This window comes from Rhinatrema bivittatum, chromosome 4 (assembly GCF_901001135.1).
Source record: "Rhinatrema bivittatum chromosome 4, aRhiBiv1.1, whole genome shotgun sequence".
In the NCBI taxonomy this organism is placed as follows: domain Eukaryota; kingdom Metazoa; phylum Chordata; class Amphibia; order Gymnophiona; family Rhinatrematidae; genus Rhinatrema; species Rhinatrema bivittatum.
Genome location: NC_042618.1, coordinates 84,190,772 through 84,211,361, shown reverse-complemented (window position 1 = coordinate 84,211,361; position 20,590 = coordinate 84,190,772). Strand labels below are relative to the sequence as shown.

The 20,590-nt window shown below is 44.4% G+C and overlaps 1 protein-coding gene across 1 annotated transcript in view; it reads left to right on the top strand.

Moving 5' to 3' along the window:
• Positions 1-20,590, top strand: part of DLST (dihydrolipoamide S-succinyltransferase) — a gene marked incomplete at its 5' end in the record, with an annotated part of 166,900 nt that overhangs the window by 36,983 nt on the left and 109,327 nt on the right. The window contains 3 exons of the mRNA XM_029598424.1: positions 1,673-1,728; positions 10,578-10,652; positions 12,015-12,070. Coding sequence (XP_029454284.1) covers positions 1,673-1,728; positions 10,578-10,652; positions 12,015-12,070 — 187 coding nt within the window. The remainder of the gene's footprint in view (positions 1-1,672; positions 1,729-10,577; positions 10,653-12,014; positions 12,071-20,590) is intronic.

Below are 20,590 nucleotides of genomic sequence, written 5' to 3'. Positions count from 1 at the left end.
GTTGGAGAACTTGCAAAACTGAGCTAAAGTTTTGAATTTATGAATACTGAATTTTTCTATAATCTCCCTTCTCTCCTCTTTGGAGCGTTTCAAGACTTACTTGGCTGATTTGCATACCCTGCAGGGGTTTTGTACCCTATTAGCAAGATCTTTTATCTTCCCACTGAGAAGCTTGGGGGGGGGAGGGCAGTCAGTGGCAGAAGGGGAACTTAATGGATATCTCTACTGATAATTTGGACTTACCTGGCTTCCTGGAGAGATCTACAGATGAAGTATCTGGAAGAACTCCCTATTATAGTTACCTTTGTAGACTCCCAAGATTGGAACTCTATACTTTTGTCTGTATTTTCGAAACTCAAGTGTTCAAAGGGCACAAAGTTTGGAATTGTCCTGATTTAGCTATGCTAATGAGGGAAAGACATTTCTGTCTATGCATTCTGAGGTGTTGGCTCTTGGTGCCACTTGCTTTGTTTTCCTTGTAAACGTATTATTGTGTTGGCCACAGTTAAGCAGATTTTCTTTGAGCCATCCCAATTTAGGTTTTTCTTGGCCTCTAAGGCAGCAGTGACAGGTCAACCATGAGCCACATTAGGGTTCGCTGTAACATGATTTAAGGTAGAGCAATCAGAAGTCAATTAACATATTTCCTTTTGTTTGACTTTGAGACCCTTAGGTACTTTTCTCTTGGCGCTCTGTTAATGCTGGTCTCATTGATGGATGTATAACAAACTAATTGCATGTATATTTTTTTCTTCCTGTTTTATTGTATATGTGCTTCTTGTTTTTTTCTGTTTCGAATATTGGTATATTTAATTAAAATTTATATGCAAATAAAGTTTTAAAAAAAGTTGTAATCCTCTCTCTCCATCTGCTGGCATATTGGCATAAATCCATGCATGTGGATTGATCTAGCATCCATTGATTCAAAGAAAGGAAATTAACAGCTAAGATTAAATTTCTCCTTACATTTCATATGTTAACTTATGCAAATATGGCACAAAATTGCTGCACTCTACCTCTGAACTCCAGTAAACTAGGGACTGTGTGACTCGTTAACAAAATCAGATGGCAACAAAATATTTTAACAAAAGGGGATATTGGGCAGGAGTCAGGGTACAGTGCTGCAGAGTTGGATGGTTGGTTACAGGTAATTTTGTGGGAGGTCAGACCAGAAGAAGAATGACCTGAAGAAAATTGACACAAAAGAGAAAGCAAAGTCTTGGACGGAATAGGGAAGGGAAAAAGGAGAGTTACAAGCTCAAAGTTTGACCTCAGCAATGGATAGGAGAATAGATCAACAGCAAGAGACAATAAGAGTCCACTCTTGAATGGAAGCCGGTGGCAAGGGGCAGCTAGATGTTGAAATTATCAAAGATCATTCATACTTGGCACTACCTGGTTTTATCAAGAGAGATACTAAGGACTGAACGTCCTTGAGAATGCTGCTTCCATGAGGCCATCTCTGAGCAGGACTGGGCATGTGGCTCATGCTGTGTATGTGCAAAGCATGCATGGTCTTCTACATGGATTTGACTGCACAGGATGTGTGCATGGCCGTTGTGAGATTTAAGTTGACAGAAGTTATGCACTTTCCTATTTGTAATGTGGCAAAGAGGCTGTAAATGCACAGTTCTTTGAATTGTACAAATGTCTTCTTTTTCTGTCTGTACAGGGGACATGGAGCCATACTTGTTGGGAGTCGATTTTTCCAAACCACAGCAGCTTGCAGTAAGTGTACCCATCCAGTCATCTCAATTCTTCCTGTCCACATTTCAATGATTTATCCAAGCTACTAGTCTTAGAAGCTTCATTGCTTGTAGGATATTGCTCTTTATCCAAATCATTTTTTTGTTTTCTTCCTCATTGGTTCTCTGCCATCTTGGATAGATGAGCATACAAGAATACAAGATCCCATACTTAATCTGACACCCTGCACTCTTCCACTCCCCTATATCATATATTCCAGCTTTGTAGTATTCCAAAATGCTACCAAAAGTAATAAAGTTGTTGCCAGAACATCCAGCCTACTAGATCCTTTTTGGCCTTGCTGGACCCGTACCCAATTATCACCAACCTTCTGGTACCAAGCCATTTGGTTTCTGGGACATTGTAGTCTCGAACCAAACCAGCTGTCACCAACCTTGGGGATGGCCTCCAGAACTGAAAGCACTATTTTAGGCGAGAATTCAACTTCAAAAATGGTAATCACAGATGCCTCCAACCATCAGATGGGGAACTCATCTGAAAAAGTTTGTTCTCAAGGAACTTGGCCCCCATAAAAGAGGTTACTCCATATAAATCAGCTAGAGCTGAGAGCAGTCTTCAGCGCTTTAAAAGTATTCAGTCCCTGGTTAAAGAACAAAGTGGTGTTGATTGAAAGACCAACTTCAGTACTGGGAAAAATGGTTGAAACTTTTATAAAGAACAAAATTACTGAACATATAATCATATTTTAATGGGATGAAGCCAAGAGAAGTCTTGCCTCATCAATATGCTACATTATTTTTGAACTTTGAAATTACAACTGTCAAAATTCTGATGGATTCTTCTAACGCACTATTTCAAAATACCATCACAACACTCCGAAGATAGCTCTAGCCTAGTATATTATTTTGACAGTGAGACCTCATATATTATGGCGGGCTATTAATTCGTTTGCCCTTGAACGCCAATATCTATAATGTGCGGTGATATAATTGTGGCTTCACCGTAACAAAATGTTATAATCATCGGTCTCTCTGCCAATTACCATCACAACACTCCGAAGATAGCTCTAGCCTAGTATATTATTTTGACAGTGAGACCTCATATATTATGGCGGGCTATTAATTCGTTTGCCCTTGAACGCCAATATCTATAATGTGCGGTGATATAATTGTGGCTTCACCGTAACAAAATGTTATAATCATCGGTCTCTCTGCCAGAGAGACCGATGATTATAACATTTTGTTACGGTGAAGCCACAATTATATCACCGCACATTATAGATATTGGCGTTCAAGGGCAAACGAATTAATAGCCCGCCATAATATATGAGGTCTCACTGTCAAAATAATATACTAGGCTAGAGCTATCTTCGGAGTGTTGTGATGGTATTTTGAAATAGTACATTATTTTTGAAGGCATGAAAAACATGTGGCTAAAGATGAGCCAGTTGATATAGTAATGTAGTAATGACGGCAGATAAAGACCAAATGGCCGTTCAGTCTGCCCAACAAGCTGCTTATGGTTATAACTGCCTCTCCGTGCAGGTTACCCCTATGCACTCTTTCCTTCATTTCCAACCTCTAGGGATCTGCAGTGTTTATCCCAAGTCCTTTTGAATTCATTTACTATTTTTGTCCTCTCCATTTCTGTATCTGGATTTCCAGAAAGCGTTTGACAAAGTACCTCGTGAATGAGACTCGAGGAAATTTAAAAGTAATGGGATAGGAGCAATGTTCTTTTGTGGATTGAGAACTGAAAACAGAGAATAAGGCTAAATGGTCAGTTTTCTCAGTGTAGAAAGGTAACTACCGGTGTGCTCCAGAGATCTGTACTGGGATCACTGTTTAACATATTATAAATGACCTAGAGATGGGAACAGCAAGTGAGGTGATCAGATTTGCTGATGATACAAAATCAATCAAACTTGTTAAATCACACGAGAATTGTGAGAAATGGTGGAAAGAATTATATCACAATGACAGAGGAACATCTTGGTGGAGGGGTGGGTGGTGCTTTATACCCGGGATGGCATAGAGTCCAACAGGATAAAGATCCTGCATGAGACTAAATACAAAATTGAATCTTTATGGGTAGAAATCCCTTGTGTGTCGGGGAAGACTACAGTGATACGGGTATACTACCATCCACCTGGACAAGATGGTGAGATGGACAGTGAAATGCTAAGAGAAATTAGGGAAGCTAACCAAACTGGTAGTGCGGTAATAATGGGAGATTACAATTACCTCAATATTGACTGGGTAAGTGAAACATCAGGGCATGCTAGAGAGATAAAGATCCTGGATGGAATAAAAAACAGTTTTATGGAACAGTTGGTTCAGGAATCGACGAGAGGGAGAAATTTATGATCTAATTCTCAGTGGAGCACAGAATTTGGTGAGAGAGGTAACGGTGGTGGGGCCACTTGGCAACAGTGATTATAATTATGAGCAAATTTGAATTAATGACTGGAAGGGGGACAGTAAATAAATCCATGGCTCTAGTGCTAAACTTTCAAAAGGGAAGCTTTGATCAATTGAAAAAAATAGTTAGAAAAAAACTGAAAGGTGCAGCTACAAAGGTAAAAAGTGTGCAACAGGCATGGACATTTTTTTTTTTTTAAAACAAACATCCTAGAAGCACAGTCCAGATGTTTTCCATTCATTAAGAAAAGTGGAGGCAAAACTATTACCGGCATGGTTAAAAGGTGAGGTGAAAGTGGCTATTTTAGCAAAAGATCTTCATTCAAAAAATTGGGGGAAGGATCCTTCAGAAGAAAATAGGATAATGCATAAACGTTGGCAAGTTAAATGTAAGACATTGATAAGACAGGCTAAGACAGAATTTGAAAAGCAGTTGGCCATAGAGGCAAAAACTCACAATAAAAACTTTTTAAAATATATCCGAAGCAGAAAGCCTGTGAGGGAGTCAGTTGGACCATTAGATGATCGAGGGGTTAAAGGGGCACTTAGAGAAGATAAGGCCATCGCGGAAAGATTAAATGATTTCTTTGCTTCAGTGTTTACTGAAGAGGATGTTGGGGAGATCCCCGTACTGGAGAAGGTTTTCATGGGTAATGATTCAGATGGACTGAATCAAATCACGGTGAACCTAGAAGATGTGGTAGGCCTGATTGACAAACTGAAAAGTAGTAAATCTCCTTGACCAGATGGTATACACCCCAGAGTTCTGAAAGAACTAAAAAAATGAAATTTCAGAACTATTAGTAAAAATTTATAACCTATCATTAAAATCATCTGATGTACCTGAAGATTGGAAGATGGCCACTGTAACACCTATATTTAAAAAGGGATCCAGGGGTGATCCAGGAAACTATGGACAGGTGAGCTTGACGTCAGTGCCGGGAAAATTCATGGAAACCGTTATAAAGAATAAAATCACAAAACATTTAGATAGAAATGGTTTGATGGGAGACAGCCAACATGGATTTACACAAGGGAAGTCTTGCCTCACAAATCTACATTTTTTTGAAGGGGTTAATAAACATGTGGATAAAGGTGAACCGGTAGATGTGGTGTATTTCGATTTTCAGAGGGCGTTCAATAAAGTTCCTCATGAGAGGCTTCTAAGAAAACTAAAAAGTCATGGGATAGGAGATGATGTCCTTTTGTGGATTGCAAACTGGCTAAAAGACAGGAAACAGAGAGTAGGATTAAATGGTCAATTTTCTCAGTGGAAAAAGGTAAATAGTGAAGCTCTTTGAGGATCTGTACTTGGACCAGTGCTTTTCAATATATATATAAATGATCTGGAAAGGGGTACGACGAGTGAGATGATCAAATTTGCGGAAAATTATGCAGAGTAGTTAAATCTCAGGTGGATTGTGATGAATTGAGGAGGACCTTGCAAGAATGGAAGATTGGGCATCCAAATGGCAAATGAAATTTAATGTGAACAAGTGCAAAGTGATGCACATAGGGAAAAATATGTACACCCTGGAGGAAAAGAGGAGCTGGGGGTGATATGATACAGACTTTCAGATACTTGAAAGGTTTTAATGATTCAAAGACGACAACAAACCTTTTCCGTTGGAAAAAATCAGCAGAACCAGGGGTCACAATTTGAAACTCCAGGGAGGAAGACTCAGAACCAACGTCAGGAAGTATTTCTTCATGGAGAGGGTGGTGGATGCCTGGAATGCCCTTCCGGAGGAAGTGGTGAAGTCTAAAACTGTGAAGGATTTCAAAGGGGCGTGGGATAAACTCTGTGGATCCATAAAGTCTAGAGCAGTGATGGCTAACCTATGACACGCGTGTCAGAGGTGGCACGCCAAGACGTTTTTGCTGACACACGCAGCGTTTCATGGACTATCGGGAATTTTTTTTTAAACATCTCTATCATATCCCCCCTCAGCTGTCTCTTCTGCAAGCTGAAAAGTCCTAACCTCTTTAGTCTTTCCTCGTAGGGAAGTTGTTCCATTCCCCTTATCATTTTGGTAGCCCTTCTCTGTAAGAGAAGCATCAGCGCATGCAGAAGAGGAGCAGCACTTGTGCTTACGGGCCGCTACGAATTCCAAGTCACAGCGGCCCGAGAATAGGAAGAGGCCTGGTAGCAGGGCCGCCGTGGCCCGAGAAGATCAGGGCTGCTGCAGAGCCCATCCTGCAGCGACCCACGAAGAGGAGGCCCAGAGGTGAGAGAGAGGCTGTGAGGGTCTGTAGAGGGTGTGTGTGTGCGTGTATGAGATGAGTTGAGAGATTGTGTGTGAGAGTGAGGACCTGAATGTTTGCAGAGACTACCTGTGAGAGCCTCTCTGTGTGTGAGAGAGAGCATGTGACAGTGAGAGCCTGTGCTTGAGCAAGACAGCATGTGGGAGTGAGAGAGCCTGTGTGTGTGTGAGTCAGACAGCATGTGCCATTGAGAGACTGTGTGTATGAATGATTGTATGAGAGACAGCATGTGGGAGTGAGAGAGAGCCTGTGTGTGTGAGAGTCAGACAGCATGTGACAGTGAGAGTCTTTGCTTGAGCAAGACAGCATGTGACAGTGAGAGTATGTGTGTGTGTGAGAGAGAGAAATGCATGTGAGAATGAGAACCTGACTGTGTGTTTGAGGGAAGAAGATGGAGAGAAAAGAAACAGAAAAAAAGACAATATAAAAGGAATTGGCAAAAAATTAAGAAAGGGAAGGTGGGAAAAAAAGCCTGTGACCAACCGATTAGAAAACTAAGATCAGACAGCAAAGATAAAAATAAATAAATTACTTTTTAGTGCTTGGCACATGTAATCTTTGGGAATGTGCAAGAGTAGCACTTTCTCTATGGATCTCACAATGTACGAGATCAGCATGGAGGAAGTGGAAACCCACGGGGCCTGCACAGAGGAGGCAGCAGAATGGGCTTCAGTGCCAATAGCAGCAATCAGCACCTCCCCAATAGCCACGTGGCAGCAGTGACAGTGGCAGCAGAGGAATGAGAGAGAGGCCTTTAGTGTGTGCATGTGTATGGATGGGAGTCTGCCTGAGGGTGTGTGTGGGTATGAGAACAAATGGGTGTCTTCCTGGGGTTTGTATGTGTGAGAATAGGTGCCTGCCTGTGTGTGGTGTATGTGTGTGTGAGAATGAATGTGTGCATGCCTGGGGGGTGGGGAGGGTGTGTATGAGAATGAATGGGAGTCTTCCTGGGGTTTGTATGTGTGAGTATAGGTGCCTGCCTGTGTGTGGTGTATGTGTGTGTGAGAATGAATGTGTGCATGCCTGGGGGGTGGGGAGGGTGTGTATGAGAATGAATGGGAGTCTGCCTGGGGTTTGTATGTGTGAGAATAGGTGCCAGCCTTTGTGTGGTGCACATGTGTGTGTGAGAATGAATTGGTGCCTTCCTGGGGGTCTCTGTGTGTGTGTGAGAATGAATGTGTGCATGCCTGGGGGATGGGGAGGGCGTGTGAGAAAATGAATGGGAGCCAATAAAAGAAACCGACTGACAGATGAAGTTTGTAACGCTTGCTTGGACTTGAAGTGTACGAAATACCAACCTTCAATTGAAGATTTAGCCAATGAAATTCAGCAACAAAAAAGTCACTAAGCAGGTAAGGTAAAGAATTATTTGTTTTTGTTTTATTAATAAATACAGAACATATATTAAAATTATTACTTTTTGTTATTAATTAGAGCTACAAATATCACAAAATTATGGATTTTTCTAGAAGTGACACACCACCCGAGTTATGCTCAGTTTTTTTTTAATGAATTTTGACACACTGAGCTCAAAAGGTTGGCCATCACTGGTCTAGAGGATGTGAATGAAGAGGGGGTGGCTTACGGGAACGATGGCTACTGCCTGGAGATAATACCCTTATTCAATAAACATACACACGGTTAATGCGACTCCAACATTGCTCTAAGCTTCAACGGCAAGAGGAAATGTGGAAAAAAGGATTTGCACTTACAAAAAAGCAGGGAGTAGCTTGCTTGTTATGGCGGTTACTACCCCAAATCAAATAAGCCTGGTACTTCACTTTCAATGCATATCCAGCATAGCTCTCTGCTTCAACGGCAGGGGAGAAAGACTGATACTTCACTTTCAATGCATATCCAGCATAGCTCTCTGCTTCAACGGCAGGGGAGCAAGACTGATTCTTCACTTTCAATGCATATCCAGCATAGCTCTCTGCTTTAACGGCAGGGGAGAAAGTCTGATACTTCACTTTCAATGCATATCCAGCATAGCTCTCTGCTTCAACGGCAGGGGAGCAAGACTGATACTTCACTTTCAATGCATATCCAGGATAGCTCTCTGCTTCAACGGCGGGGAAGAAAGACTGATACTTCACTTTCAATGCATATCCAGCATAGCTCTCTGCTTCAATGGCAGGGGAGAAAGTCTGATATTTCACTTTCAATGCATATCCAGCATAGCTCTCTGCTTCAACAGCAGGGGAGAAAGTCTGATATTTCACTTTCAATGCATATCCAGCGTAGCTCTCTGCTTCATCGGCAGGGGAGAAAGTCTGATACTTCACGCATATCCAGCATAGCTCTCTGCTTCAACAGCAGGGGGGATGAAGAAAAGTGGATCTATATACAGACAACAACCAACAAGGACTGAATTACATAGTCTGGGTAAACAAATAAGCATGGGTGTAGCTTGCTTATTGCGGCGGTTACTACCCCTAACTAATTAAGCTAGATATTTCACTTAGATGCAGGTCCAACACTGCTCTGCACATTAATGGTGGGGGTGGAAGGGAAATAGAACCAAAAGGGTTACTAAGGGCCAAGAGAAACATAAGTATGTGAGAAAAAAAAAAGTGCGAAACTTGCTGGGCAGACTGGATGGGCCGTTTGGTCTTCTTCTGCCGTCATTTCTATGTTTCTATGTAAATAACCCTTGCCTTAGTTACACAATGTTAGGTTCTATCTTAGCAGTTGCTACCCAGAAAAGAGATCTAGGTGTCATAGTGGATAACACATTGAAATTGTCAGCTCAGTGTGCTGTGGTGATCAAAAAAGCAAACTGAATGTTGGGAATTATTAGAAAGGGAATGGTGAATAAAACAGAAAATGTCATAATGCCTCTGTATCGCTCCATGATGAGACCGCACCTTGAATACTGTGTACAATTCTGGTCGCCGCATTTCAAAAAAGATATAATTGAGATGGAGAAGATACAGAGAAGGGCAACCAAAATGATAAGGGGAATGGAACAACTCCCCTATGAGGAAAGGCTGAAGAGGTTAGGGCTGTTCAGCTTGGAGAAGAGACGACTGAGGGGGGATATGATAGAGGTGTTTAAGATCATGAGAGGTCTTGAACGAGTAGATGTGACTCGGTTATTTACTCTTTCAAATAATAGGAGGACCAGGGGGCATTCCATGAAGTTAGCATGTGGCACATTTAAAACAAATCAAAGAAAATTCTTTTTCACTCAGCGCATATTTAAGCTCTGGAATTCATTGCCAGAGGATGTGGTTACTTTTTTCAAGTTGGAGTTCCTAATAGTGCATAGGAGTCAGTACAGGGTGAGCCGCTCAGGCCATGGCCCGTCCAGCTTTATCTCGGGTCAGGCCTTCCCAGTGGTACCAGCAAATGACTCACCCGCGGGATAGAAAACCACCCGGTGGCTGGGAGGGGTTTGAGGGAGGGAATGTATGAGGGTCAGTGAGTGGGAGAATCGGGCTTGTTGCACTTTCCAGTTCAGTTCTTCTCCGCACGCTTCTGCTTATACTTTCTGCTCGCTTTATTCTGTATTTGGTGAGGGTCTGTCTGTGCTCTGCATGTGTGCCTGAGGTGAGGTATTGTTGCTACTATGTGGTTCGTGTGTAGGGATCTATAGCAGCCTGACTTGTTCTTTTTTTTCCTAATAGGAGGTGTATTGGTGTTTTAGGGCCTGGTATATTTGCAGGGATAGTTTGAGTGCTGGCAGTTAGTGCTGTTTGGTGTGGGAGGTTTACTTTATTATAGTTGTAGCTCCATTTAATTATGGCTTTCTGAGGGCCAAGCCTACACCCCAGCATAGTTTACAATAGGCCGCACCCTATGCCGGATTTCCTCACGGGCACCACGGCAGTGTATGTATACATTTATATTATATGTGGTGTTTGTTGTAAGTGATAATTTCACCTCAGAAGACTCTGCTTTGAATGCCCCTTTTCATGTAAAATCTATTATAGATGCATCACGAATTGTGTGTGTTGGGGGGCACAGGGCTGTAAGATTTGGTGACGGCGCCTGCACCCTGAGAGAGTCCATCCCTCACCATTCAGCCACCCCCCCCCGTGTCCCCAGTGGTTCACAGCCCAGCCTTCAGTCCCCACGCCACCCACTCCACAGCTAGACTCTTTCAAGATGAGGGGTTTGTCTTAGCTTCCTGACAGACTGTGGCTGCTGTGACACCTTTGTGCCTCTGATGCTCCTCCGCAGGGGAAGACGTGCTGACGGTAAAGACTCCGGCCTTCGCAGAATCAGTCACTGAGGGAGATGTTAGATGGGAGAAAGGTAAGAGACTCGCTCCCCCTCTCATTGCATCCCTGACTCATCATGTCCAATAAATTGCCGTCTTGTTCACTGCCTCTTCCTGGCTACCTGCTCCCTTGGATTGAGAACCTATACAATATCGCGGGGTGGGAAGGTCACTGCCCTGTCACCTGACCCTCATTGAGGACATGATGGTGTAATGCACTGCCGCCTCCCTACCCCAGGCTGGCAGTGACTCCATCCCCAGCCTAGGCTAGCAGTGAGCTGTCTGCTGTCCTCTCCCCCTCTGATCCCATCGCACCTCTGCCCTCCCCTTCCCTGACTCCTCCTGCTCTCCCCATTCCTACTTCTCCCATTTCCCACACCCTCCCAGGCTGCCCGTGCTCTGACTGCCTCGCCCCCCTCGTACCCTCATCCCTGCCCTGACTGCTTCTCCTCTCCCTTTCACACTGCTACATCTCCCATTCCCAACCTCCTCCCCCTGCACGTCACGTCCGACTGCCTCTCCCATCCCTGCCTTAGGCTGGCAAGCTACCTGCCTGCCCCCATCCTTGTCCTGGTGTGACTGCATCTCCCCTCCTGGGCTGACAGTGTGCTGACTGCCTTTTCTGTCTCTCTGATCAGTGCCCTTAAGTACTGACAGCACATGGTTCCTCCTCCCGCAGCACACACTTCCTATGCCTAGCTGGGCTGTGGTCTGAGCGCCCTGCCTGCCTCTTCTCCTTCCCCACTATTCCCACCCTGGGCAGCTGTGACTTCTCTTCCACTTCCCCATCTGTGCCCTGAACTCCCCATGACTACCTTGGCCCTCTCCTACCCTTCTCTGGCTAGCAGTGCCCCAATTATGCCTTCTACAGACTGCAGTGGCCCATAAGAGCATCTCTGAGGGCACAGGTTTTGTTTGCAGTGGTGGCTCCTGAAATGTTTGTATGGGGCATGGTAAATTTCAGGGTGGGCAAGCATCAAGGGGGAGGCAAGCTGCTGGTCTTGGGTGGCCTTGCCTCTGCCCTGCCTCCATCACAGGCGCCCTGGTTGGAATTACTGACTGCTGAGGTGAGCAAACTATGGGCAGAATCCATCTGGCCCACAGCAGTGCAGCAGGTTTTGCTTTGTGCTGGTACAGCATACGGATTTGTTTGATAGGAACTGCATTGCCTTTTTGTTTGATATCTGCTGTATTGTATGATATGCACAACACTGTCTCTCTGTATGAAATCTACCGCATTATGTTATATACCACATTGTCTCCATAATTTTATAACTCAAGCTCCCTTCCTCCTTTTTCCACTACCTTCAATTATATATAATTTATTCTATTACGCTGTTGACTTCTGCTGTAGTAGCTCACTGATTTTCACCGATGAACCTTCTCATTTGTTTCAGCTGTTGGAGATGCAGTTCGAGAGGATGAAGTGGTGTGTGAGATCGAAACTGACAAGGTGAAGCTTGCAAAAACATTTTTAATGTCATCTAAAGTTCTTTCCAAACAACTGCAAGCCTACCAGCCTCATGCTCGTGCACAATCTGTAACCAAATCTCATGCACAAGTAGATGCACGTGCACAATCTGTACCCGAATCTCCTGCACAAGCGGATGCACGTGCACAATCTGTACCCGAATCTCCTGCACAAGCAGATGCACGTGCACAATCTGTACCCGAATCTCATGCACAAGCGGATGCACGTGCACAATCTGTACCCGAATCTCCTGCACAAGCAGATGCACGTGCACAGTCTGTACCCGAATCTCCTGCACAAGCAGATGCACGTGCACAATCTGTACCCGAATCTCCTGCACAAGCAGATGCACGTGCACAATCTGTACACGAATCTCCTGCACAAGCAGATGCACGTGCACAATCTGTACCCGAATCTCCTGCACAAGCAGATGCATGTACACAATCTGTACCCGAATCTCCTGCAGAAGCAGATGCACGTGCACAATCTGTACCCGAATCTCCTTCACAAGCAGATGCACGTGCACAGTCTGTACCCGAATCTCCTGCACAAGCAGATGCACGTGCACAGTCTGTACCCGAATCTCCTTCACAAGCAGATGCACGTGCACAATCTGTACCCGAATCTCCTTCACAAGCAGATGCACGTGCACAATCTGTACACAAATCTCCTGCACAAGCAGATGCACGTGCACAATCTGTACCCGAATCTCCTGCACAAGCAGATGCACGTGCACAATCTGTACCCGAATCTCCTGCACAAGCAGATGCACGTGCACAGTCTGTACCCGAATCTCCTGCACAAGCAGATGCATGTGCAGTCTGTACCCGAATCTCCTTAAAAGGCAGATGCACGTGCACAATCTGTACCCGAATCTCATGCATGAGCAGTCTGTACCCGAATCTCCTTCAAAGGCAGATGCACGTGCACAATCTGTCCTACATCTACTTCCCAATGACACATATGCATGCTGTCCATCCCCGAATTTGCTTCGCAGCCTCACACATGTGCATACCATCCGTCCCTGAATCTGCTTTGCACATGTGCATGCTGTTTGTCTTCCTAACATTTGTTTGTGCAGTGAACATGACTTTTCTTGTCGTCCGGATAAGTGGGTTGTTCTTCTCCTTCCAGCAGAGCTTTTCTTGTGATGTTATCAGGACTGCTTAAAGAGGTGCAACTCAGCAAAAGCCACCATTCTCTGTCCCCAGCAGATGGGAGCACGATCTGTTCTGCTGTAACAGAATTGCTTCCCAGGTATTTTTCCAAGCTGGTGAAGAACTGGAGATTTTAGTAGCAGCATCTTTTAATTTCAGGACTTTTAGGGCCGGGCTGCTGGTTTTTTACCAGTTCAGTGTGCCTGCTTTCAGGAACTCCCAGCTCCTGAAGGGGCTTGGTTGAGTTATGGATTTATGAAATTCTGTCAAGCCGGATCCTCTGTGAAGGATTTTTCTCTCCTCCTACCATTCCACTTTCCCTGCCGTCTCATTCCTCTGCTTGAGTAAGTAAAGTTTAAAAAAAAAGTCGCAGGAAGGCTGAGAGGAAAGCACTGTTTTTAGGTTCTGACTGGCTCTGGAAGGGTTAATTGATTTTGGGTCCTGAAGGGGCTTGTTTTGGTTTTCTCTCCTTTTCCTCTCGGAGACTATGGTGAACTGTTTGCGGCAGTCGATGGTCCAGTAGAGCTGCTGGCACCTGCTCGAGGTGAGAGACGCACTATTGCAGCAGCCTGTGGTGCCACAGCTGGCTCCTTCGGAGGAAGCAGCAGGATTGTGTGTACGCATGCTTTCTTCTGAATCTGCGTTGAGAACCGGGAGGCAGAAGCCGGGTCCTTGGTGGAGAGTTGGTGCTCCTCTCCTAGTCATGTCTGCTATTTTTGCACCTCCTGTGTTACCTGTTGTGATAGATTTTCACAATTTGAGGGCAGGTTCCACTTCTGCTCTCCATACCCAGTGGTGAAAGGAGGGAGAGCAAGGCCCATTCCATCCTTGGAGAGTGCTGAGGCCTCCTGAGTTAAGCGAGCAAAGTTGTCCTCTGCTGTTTTGGTGGAGGGATGAGTCTGCTGGGAGAATTCTTCTAGCCCCTGCGCAGAAAGAGGGCGTTGATTGAGAGCTATGCATCTGTAGAGGAAGGAGAGGCAGAGCCTATTATCTTGTTGTTTTAAAAGGATACAGTTTATTTTCCTATTTCTCAGTCACCTCCCTGAGAGTGGCAGATTCTAAAGTTGAGGAGCTCCTGAGAGGATTCCTGTTTGCAAAGGACTACGCAAGACATCTAAAGCATTTCCCCTTCCTCTGAGGTAGAGGAGATGTTCCTTTTAGAATGGGAATAAGCTGAAATGAGCCTCAAAGAAGGGAAAGCTGGAAGGAAGCATTATCCTTTGCCCTCTGAGGCTATCACGTCTCATTTTACAGCTACAGTAATTTCGGCAGTTACGCAGAAGATGGCAGTTCTGGTTGTGAAGGGACTGGCGCAGCTGAGGATTCTCCGCACAGAAGCTGGAAGTCCTATTAAAGCATGCTTTTACTTCTACCTCACCAGCACTTCAGATGGCTGCAGTGGGGGTTAGGTAGCTCGGGTGCTCTTATGCTGGATCACACGTTCCTCACCTGGAGCTGGGGCAGCTTTCTAGAGGATGCAAGTCAGTCGTCTCTTCTGGGGTAGCCAGTGGCAGAGGGTGGCAGATGTGGACTCTAAAGCCCATTTGAGTAAGCTTCAGTTTAAGGGGAGGTTGTTGTTTGGAGAAGATTTGGAGAGTCTTGTCAAGACATTGGAGTCCAAAACCCTTTCAAAAAGTGCAAAGGTTAGGGGGTTGCACAATGAAGTTACTAAGTTGTACCTTGAAAGTTAATAAAATATTTTTTTTATTCAACACATAGTTAAGCTCTGGAATTCATTGCCAGAGGATATGGAGAAAGCTCTTGGTGTAGCTGCATTTTAAAAAGGTTTGGGCAAGTTCCTTCAGGAAAAGTCCATAAACCATTATTATAGTGGAATTGCAGGAATCCATTGCTTTTTATCCCTGAGAAAAGCAGCATGGAATCTACTGTTTGGGATCCTGCCAGGTTTTTGTGACTTGGATTGGCCACTGTTGGAAACAGGATGCTGGTCTTGATGGATCCTTGGTCTGATCTAGTACGGTGATCTTATGTTCTAAGATAAAGATAGACCTTACTTTTGATCAGATAGAGGCCGTGGGCATTTTAGGGAAACCAGAAGAAAAAGGCCAGGTAGACAGTCTACTTCTCAAGCTTTTGGTTTAAGAATAGAAAACAGTCTTTTTGTGGATACAGGAAGCCCAAAGGAGAGGTATCTGGTTCAGAAGGGGTAGCAGGTCGTCTCTGTAAGGACAGCTGTCTATAGCTGTTTGTCTGGAAGTGGTCTCATATAATATCAGAACTGTGGGTTCTAGATATGGTGCAGAATGGTTACGCTCTAAAACTCGCAGCTTCCATTCCCAACACCTTCATGTTCTCTCCCTGCGTTTTGCCTCTCAAGAAACAGATGGCTCAGTCTGTGCTCGAGAAGCTGCAACAGTTGCAGGCAGTGATTCCCTTTCCTCCGAGGAGCAGGGACTCAGTTGTCACTCCATTTATTTTGGATCTTTCAGGCCCATTCTAGATCTAAAAGGAGTAAATGGCAAGCTGTGCATATTTTACTCTTGAAAGGAGACTGATTGGTGCTATTAGCGGTTATGTCCGGGCAAATTTCTGTCTCTTCTGGACTTGTTGGAGGCATACTTCCACATTCCCAGCAAGGAACAACACTAGAGATTCTCAGTTTTGCATTTTGAGAAAACATTTTCAATTCAAGTCTCTTCTTTTTGGTTTTGAAACAGTTTCAGGAGCCTTCATCTAGGTAATGGTGGTAATGGCAGTCGTTTTACAGAAAGAAGGAATTATGGTCCATCCCCTTATTCATGATTGATTGATTCGGGCATATTCTTACTAGGAAGGTTTGTCAATATCCAGAAAAGTGGTTCAGTTTTTAGAAAGTTTGGGGTGGGTGGTGAATTTTGCCAAGAAGGAACTCATGTCTTCTCAAACTCTAGAATACTTATGAGTTTTTTTTCGATACAAGAGCAGGTTGACTGTATCTTTCTTAAAAGAGAATGAACAAGATTTTGTCTCAGATGCAAAGTTTTCTGGCTCAGCAGTCACCCAGAGTCTGGAATTACCTTCTGGGCTCCATGGCAGCCATCTTGGATTTGGTCCCATGGGCCAGAGCTCACCTGAGACTTCTGCAGTCATCTCTTCTTTTGAGTGGTCCCCTCAATCTCAGGACTATGAAATTTGTCTGCATCATCTTCTGTCGGTAAGGCAGGGTCTTGCTTGATGATTAGCTCTACTGAGCTTAGAGAAGGCGTGAACCTGGATCCCCCTTCTTGGGTAATCATCACTACAGATGTCAGTTTAATGGGCTGGGAGGGGACTCACTGTTAGGACCAGGGACTCAGGGACTCTGGTTGCAGAAGGAGGTCTCTTAGTCTATCAACAGACTAGAGCCATTAGATTGCCACTGCTTCACTTCTTGACTTTGGTGAAGGGATAGCTAGTTTGAGTTCTATCTAACAATGTAGCAGCAATAGCTTATGGGAAAAGACAAAGGGGAACTTGCAGTCAGGGGTGTCTCATGTTTCAATAGGTGGAAAGGAATTTTCTACAGGTTTCCATGGCCCATATTGTGTGAGTAGAAAATATTCAGGCAGATTTTCTTAGCAGAAACACTGGTTCCCAGAGAGTTGGAGCTCAGCAAGGAGGCCTTTCAGGAAATTGTTGCTCATTGGGGTCGCCCTCAGATGAAGTTCATGGTGACTTGCAGGAATGCCATGGCAGCTCGATTTTTTCAGTCGCAGGAAGTATGCTCAGGCAATAGATGCCCTAGTCTAACCTTGGCCAGAGAATAGCTATTGTATGTTTTTCCACCTTGGCTGATAATAGGGAGAATGGTGAGAAGAATAGGATGTCATCATGCTCTGGTAATTTTGGTGACTTCAGACTAGCCATGGTATTCGGATCTCATGAAGCTTCATATTAATTCCCTGATTCGTTTTCCTTGGACAAGAGTTTGTTTGAATCTGGGCCCAGTAGTAATGGAAGATCCTGCTCCATTTTATCTTGTGGCTTGGCTCTTGAAAGGTTGCAGTTATGTAGGAAAGGATATTCATTATCAGTAATTTCTGTTTTCTTGAAGGCCTGTAAAGTTTCCACTTCCCTTGCTTATGTCAAGATATGGTGAGTTATGTTGCAGAGAATGACTGGTCTGGCTTAGCCCTTAATTCCCTTAGGGTTTAAGTAGCTGCTATCTCCTGATATAGGAGTTGAGTGCTGGGGTTTTGGTCTCCTCTCATCTGGATGTTTCCCATTTCTTTCAAGGAATGACTCATATCCAGCCTCTGTGTAGGCCATTGATTCCTCAGTGAAATTTGAATCTGGTTCTCAGAGCTTTAATAGGCTTGCTTTTCTAGATCAAGCTTTTCTAGATCAAGAGAAAAAGACAGTCTTTTTGGTGGCAGTTTGTTCTGCCAGATATATTTTCGATATCCAAGCTTTTAGTTTATTTAGAAAATTTATATAGCGCATAACCAATAAAATTTACAATAGAAGCAATTTACAGATTTAGCATACATAATAAAATCCAACATAAAACTAATTACCTACAATACAACATTACATATACAAACTGCCACCGCTAAACACCCACAAGACCCCTCCACTCCACAAAGCATAATCACAATTCTCTTGTTGAGGTCCATTCATTGTTTTTTTTTTTCTTTCTTCCAACCCAGTTGCTCTTCTTCTGGTACCTTTCCCGCCTAAGGTAGAGAGTGTCTTCTTTTCATTTGAATCAGTTGATTCCACTCCTGGCTTTTTCCAGAGAAGAATGCTCTGATAAAGAAAGATCCCTTTGATTTCATGATTTTCGCTGGGTTCTCTTGAGGTATTGGAAGTCACTAATCCTTTAGGAAATCGGATAGGTTGGTGGTTGTTTATAAAGAGTAGTACACAATGGCAGGGCAGCTTCCAAATTGATGTTAGCTCATTGGATTAAGGAAGTAATTACTTCAGCTTACATACTAAAGGGTCGTCATGTTCTTGAGGATCTTCAGGTAGAAGCTTCACCTATCTCCCTGGAAGACATTTGTAAGGCAGCCAGTTGGTTGTCTTTGCATTCTTTTACTAGACATTACAGATTTTATTTATTTATTTATTTAAAAATGTTTATATACCGCCTTTACAATGCAAAAGAATTAATCAAAACAGTTTACAACCAGACGTACATAATAAATAAACTTAAAAAAAAAAATGTTCATGGCAAGAGGGATGTGGCTTTTGATGCTACATGTCTCAAAACAGCTCTAATTTCCTCCCTCCCAGATTAATTAAGAACATAAGAACATACTTCTCACTTGTCTGGACTAATGTAGTAGAATGATAAGAAAGGAGAAATCTAATCTCACCCGAAAATTTTCTTTCCTTGATTCCTGCTACACTAGTTCAGGACCCACCCAGGAAATTAGAGCCTATGCTGCTATCAAGTGTGCTTATTTGTTTACAGAAAGTTTTGGATCTTCTTTGGAGTAGATTCCAGCTGCTCCTGTCCTTCTGTAAGTAGTTCCCAGTTGTTCTCTCTTTTTTTTTTTCTCCTGTGTTCTTTGTATGTTTTGGGAGAGATTTCTAAGGGGATCTTTATTTAGATTTATTGTGTAAAAAAAAAAAAAAAAGCATGTTTAGTTTATTTATAAAATTTATAGCCCGCTAATCTAAAAATCTTAGTGGGGTATAACTTACATGCATAAAAAAACATAAAACAATACAGACAAAGCAGAATTAAAACAAATTATAATTACAGCAGTCCATAACCCTAAGCCCATTCATATTTGATGCTACTAATATAAAATCTTCTCTGCATCTCCAAAAAAAATAGTCCAGAGCTATAACTTTGCATATGCTTCCGTAAAAAGATAGGTTTTAACAACTTTCTAAAACTCTGCAGGTCCTAAATAGCTTTTAAGGAATCCAGGCACGCATTCCAAAGAGTAGGACCAGCCAATGAGAAAACATGTTCCTGTAATTCCATCAGGCAAATCTCTGATAGAAGGAATCTCCAACAGTTTAAAAGTTGAGTGTAAAACACGAGCAGGTTGCTAAGGACATAAACCATCTGAAAAACCCTGAGGTACCAAGCCATGTAAACATTTGAATACCAGCGCCAAAATCTTAAACCTAATTCTTAGTCTTTAGTGTGTTCCTTCTTCTGGCTTTGTCATGAGAATCCTGGCTAGCTGAACAGCATCTGTCTAAGTATTCATGATGATGTTACAAGAAAAGGTCTGCGCTCTGTCTCCATCTGCTGGCAGGGGAAGACAACACACTTGTGTGGACTGTTGTAGAATGAATCAAGGAAAGAAAATGATCAGGTAAGATTAAATTTCTCCTTCCCTGTACGTACCTGGATCAGTCCAGACAGTGGGTTATGTCCCCAATCCAGCAGATGGAGTCAGCCAAAACCTTGAGGGGGCGTCACCATGAGTGCTACTACCCCCTCTGCAGGAGTTCAGTATCTTCTGACTCCAGCAGATGCGAGTAGTGAATCCGGGTTGCTCCCGATTACTCAGGCATTTCTTGTATTTCTTCTCTGATTTGGTTTTTCTCTCTGCCTATTTCTTTTTGGATCAAGTTTGTTAAAAAAAAAAAAAAAAAGTTAGAGGGCTCTAATTGGGAGGCGTGGCTTCCCTCAGGGTTTGTTTTGCTCTCTTCTTCTTCTCTCCTTGCGAGCGGGGTAAGTGAGTGTCGTTTTCCTTTACTTTTCTCCTTGCTTGCAGCTGATCTTCGACGGAGGGGCTCGCGAAGGCCTGTAGGTCCGGCCCCTCCGCGTTTCTCTCCCTTGCCCGCGGCCATTTTCGCGGCTCCTCGTGGGCTGCAGAGGCAGGCAGGGAGAGCGGCGTCGGCGGGTACGCGCGGCCAGGAGGCCCCCCCGCGGTGCCGTTTTGCTTCCTCTTCGGGTTGTGCGGCCAGGAGGCCCCCCTGCGGCGCCGTTTTTCTTCTTCCTATTCGGGTTGTGCAGGCCGTCGGGCCCCCTCCCGCAGCGGCGCTCCCGTTCTCGGCCCCCCCCGAGGCTCTGCCGGGTGGTTTAATCTGCCGGCCCTGTTTTTCTTCTCAGCTCCGATGCCGCGGCCAGAGCGCTGCTCTGCTTGCGGCGAGCCGGGATCGCGGATTTCGAGGGAGGGCATCTGTGCGAGGTGTCTCCCCGGGGGGGAGGGCACCTCGCGGCCCCTCATCGATTTCCCGCGTCTAACAGGTTTGCCCGGGCGGCGGGGGCCGGCCCCTCCCCCATTCTTGGCGGGAACGGCGGCCATTTTACACTCTGCACCCCCTGAAGGGGAACAGACGGCGCTTGGGACCGGGGATGGGGGGGAGTCCCCGCCACATTTACTCCCGGAACCGGACCCGGAGGCAGTCCCGCCGGGGGCCCCCCCCTCGGAGCCCCCCTCCGGTAGACAAG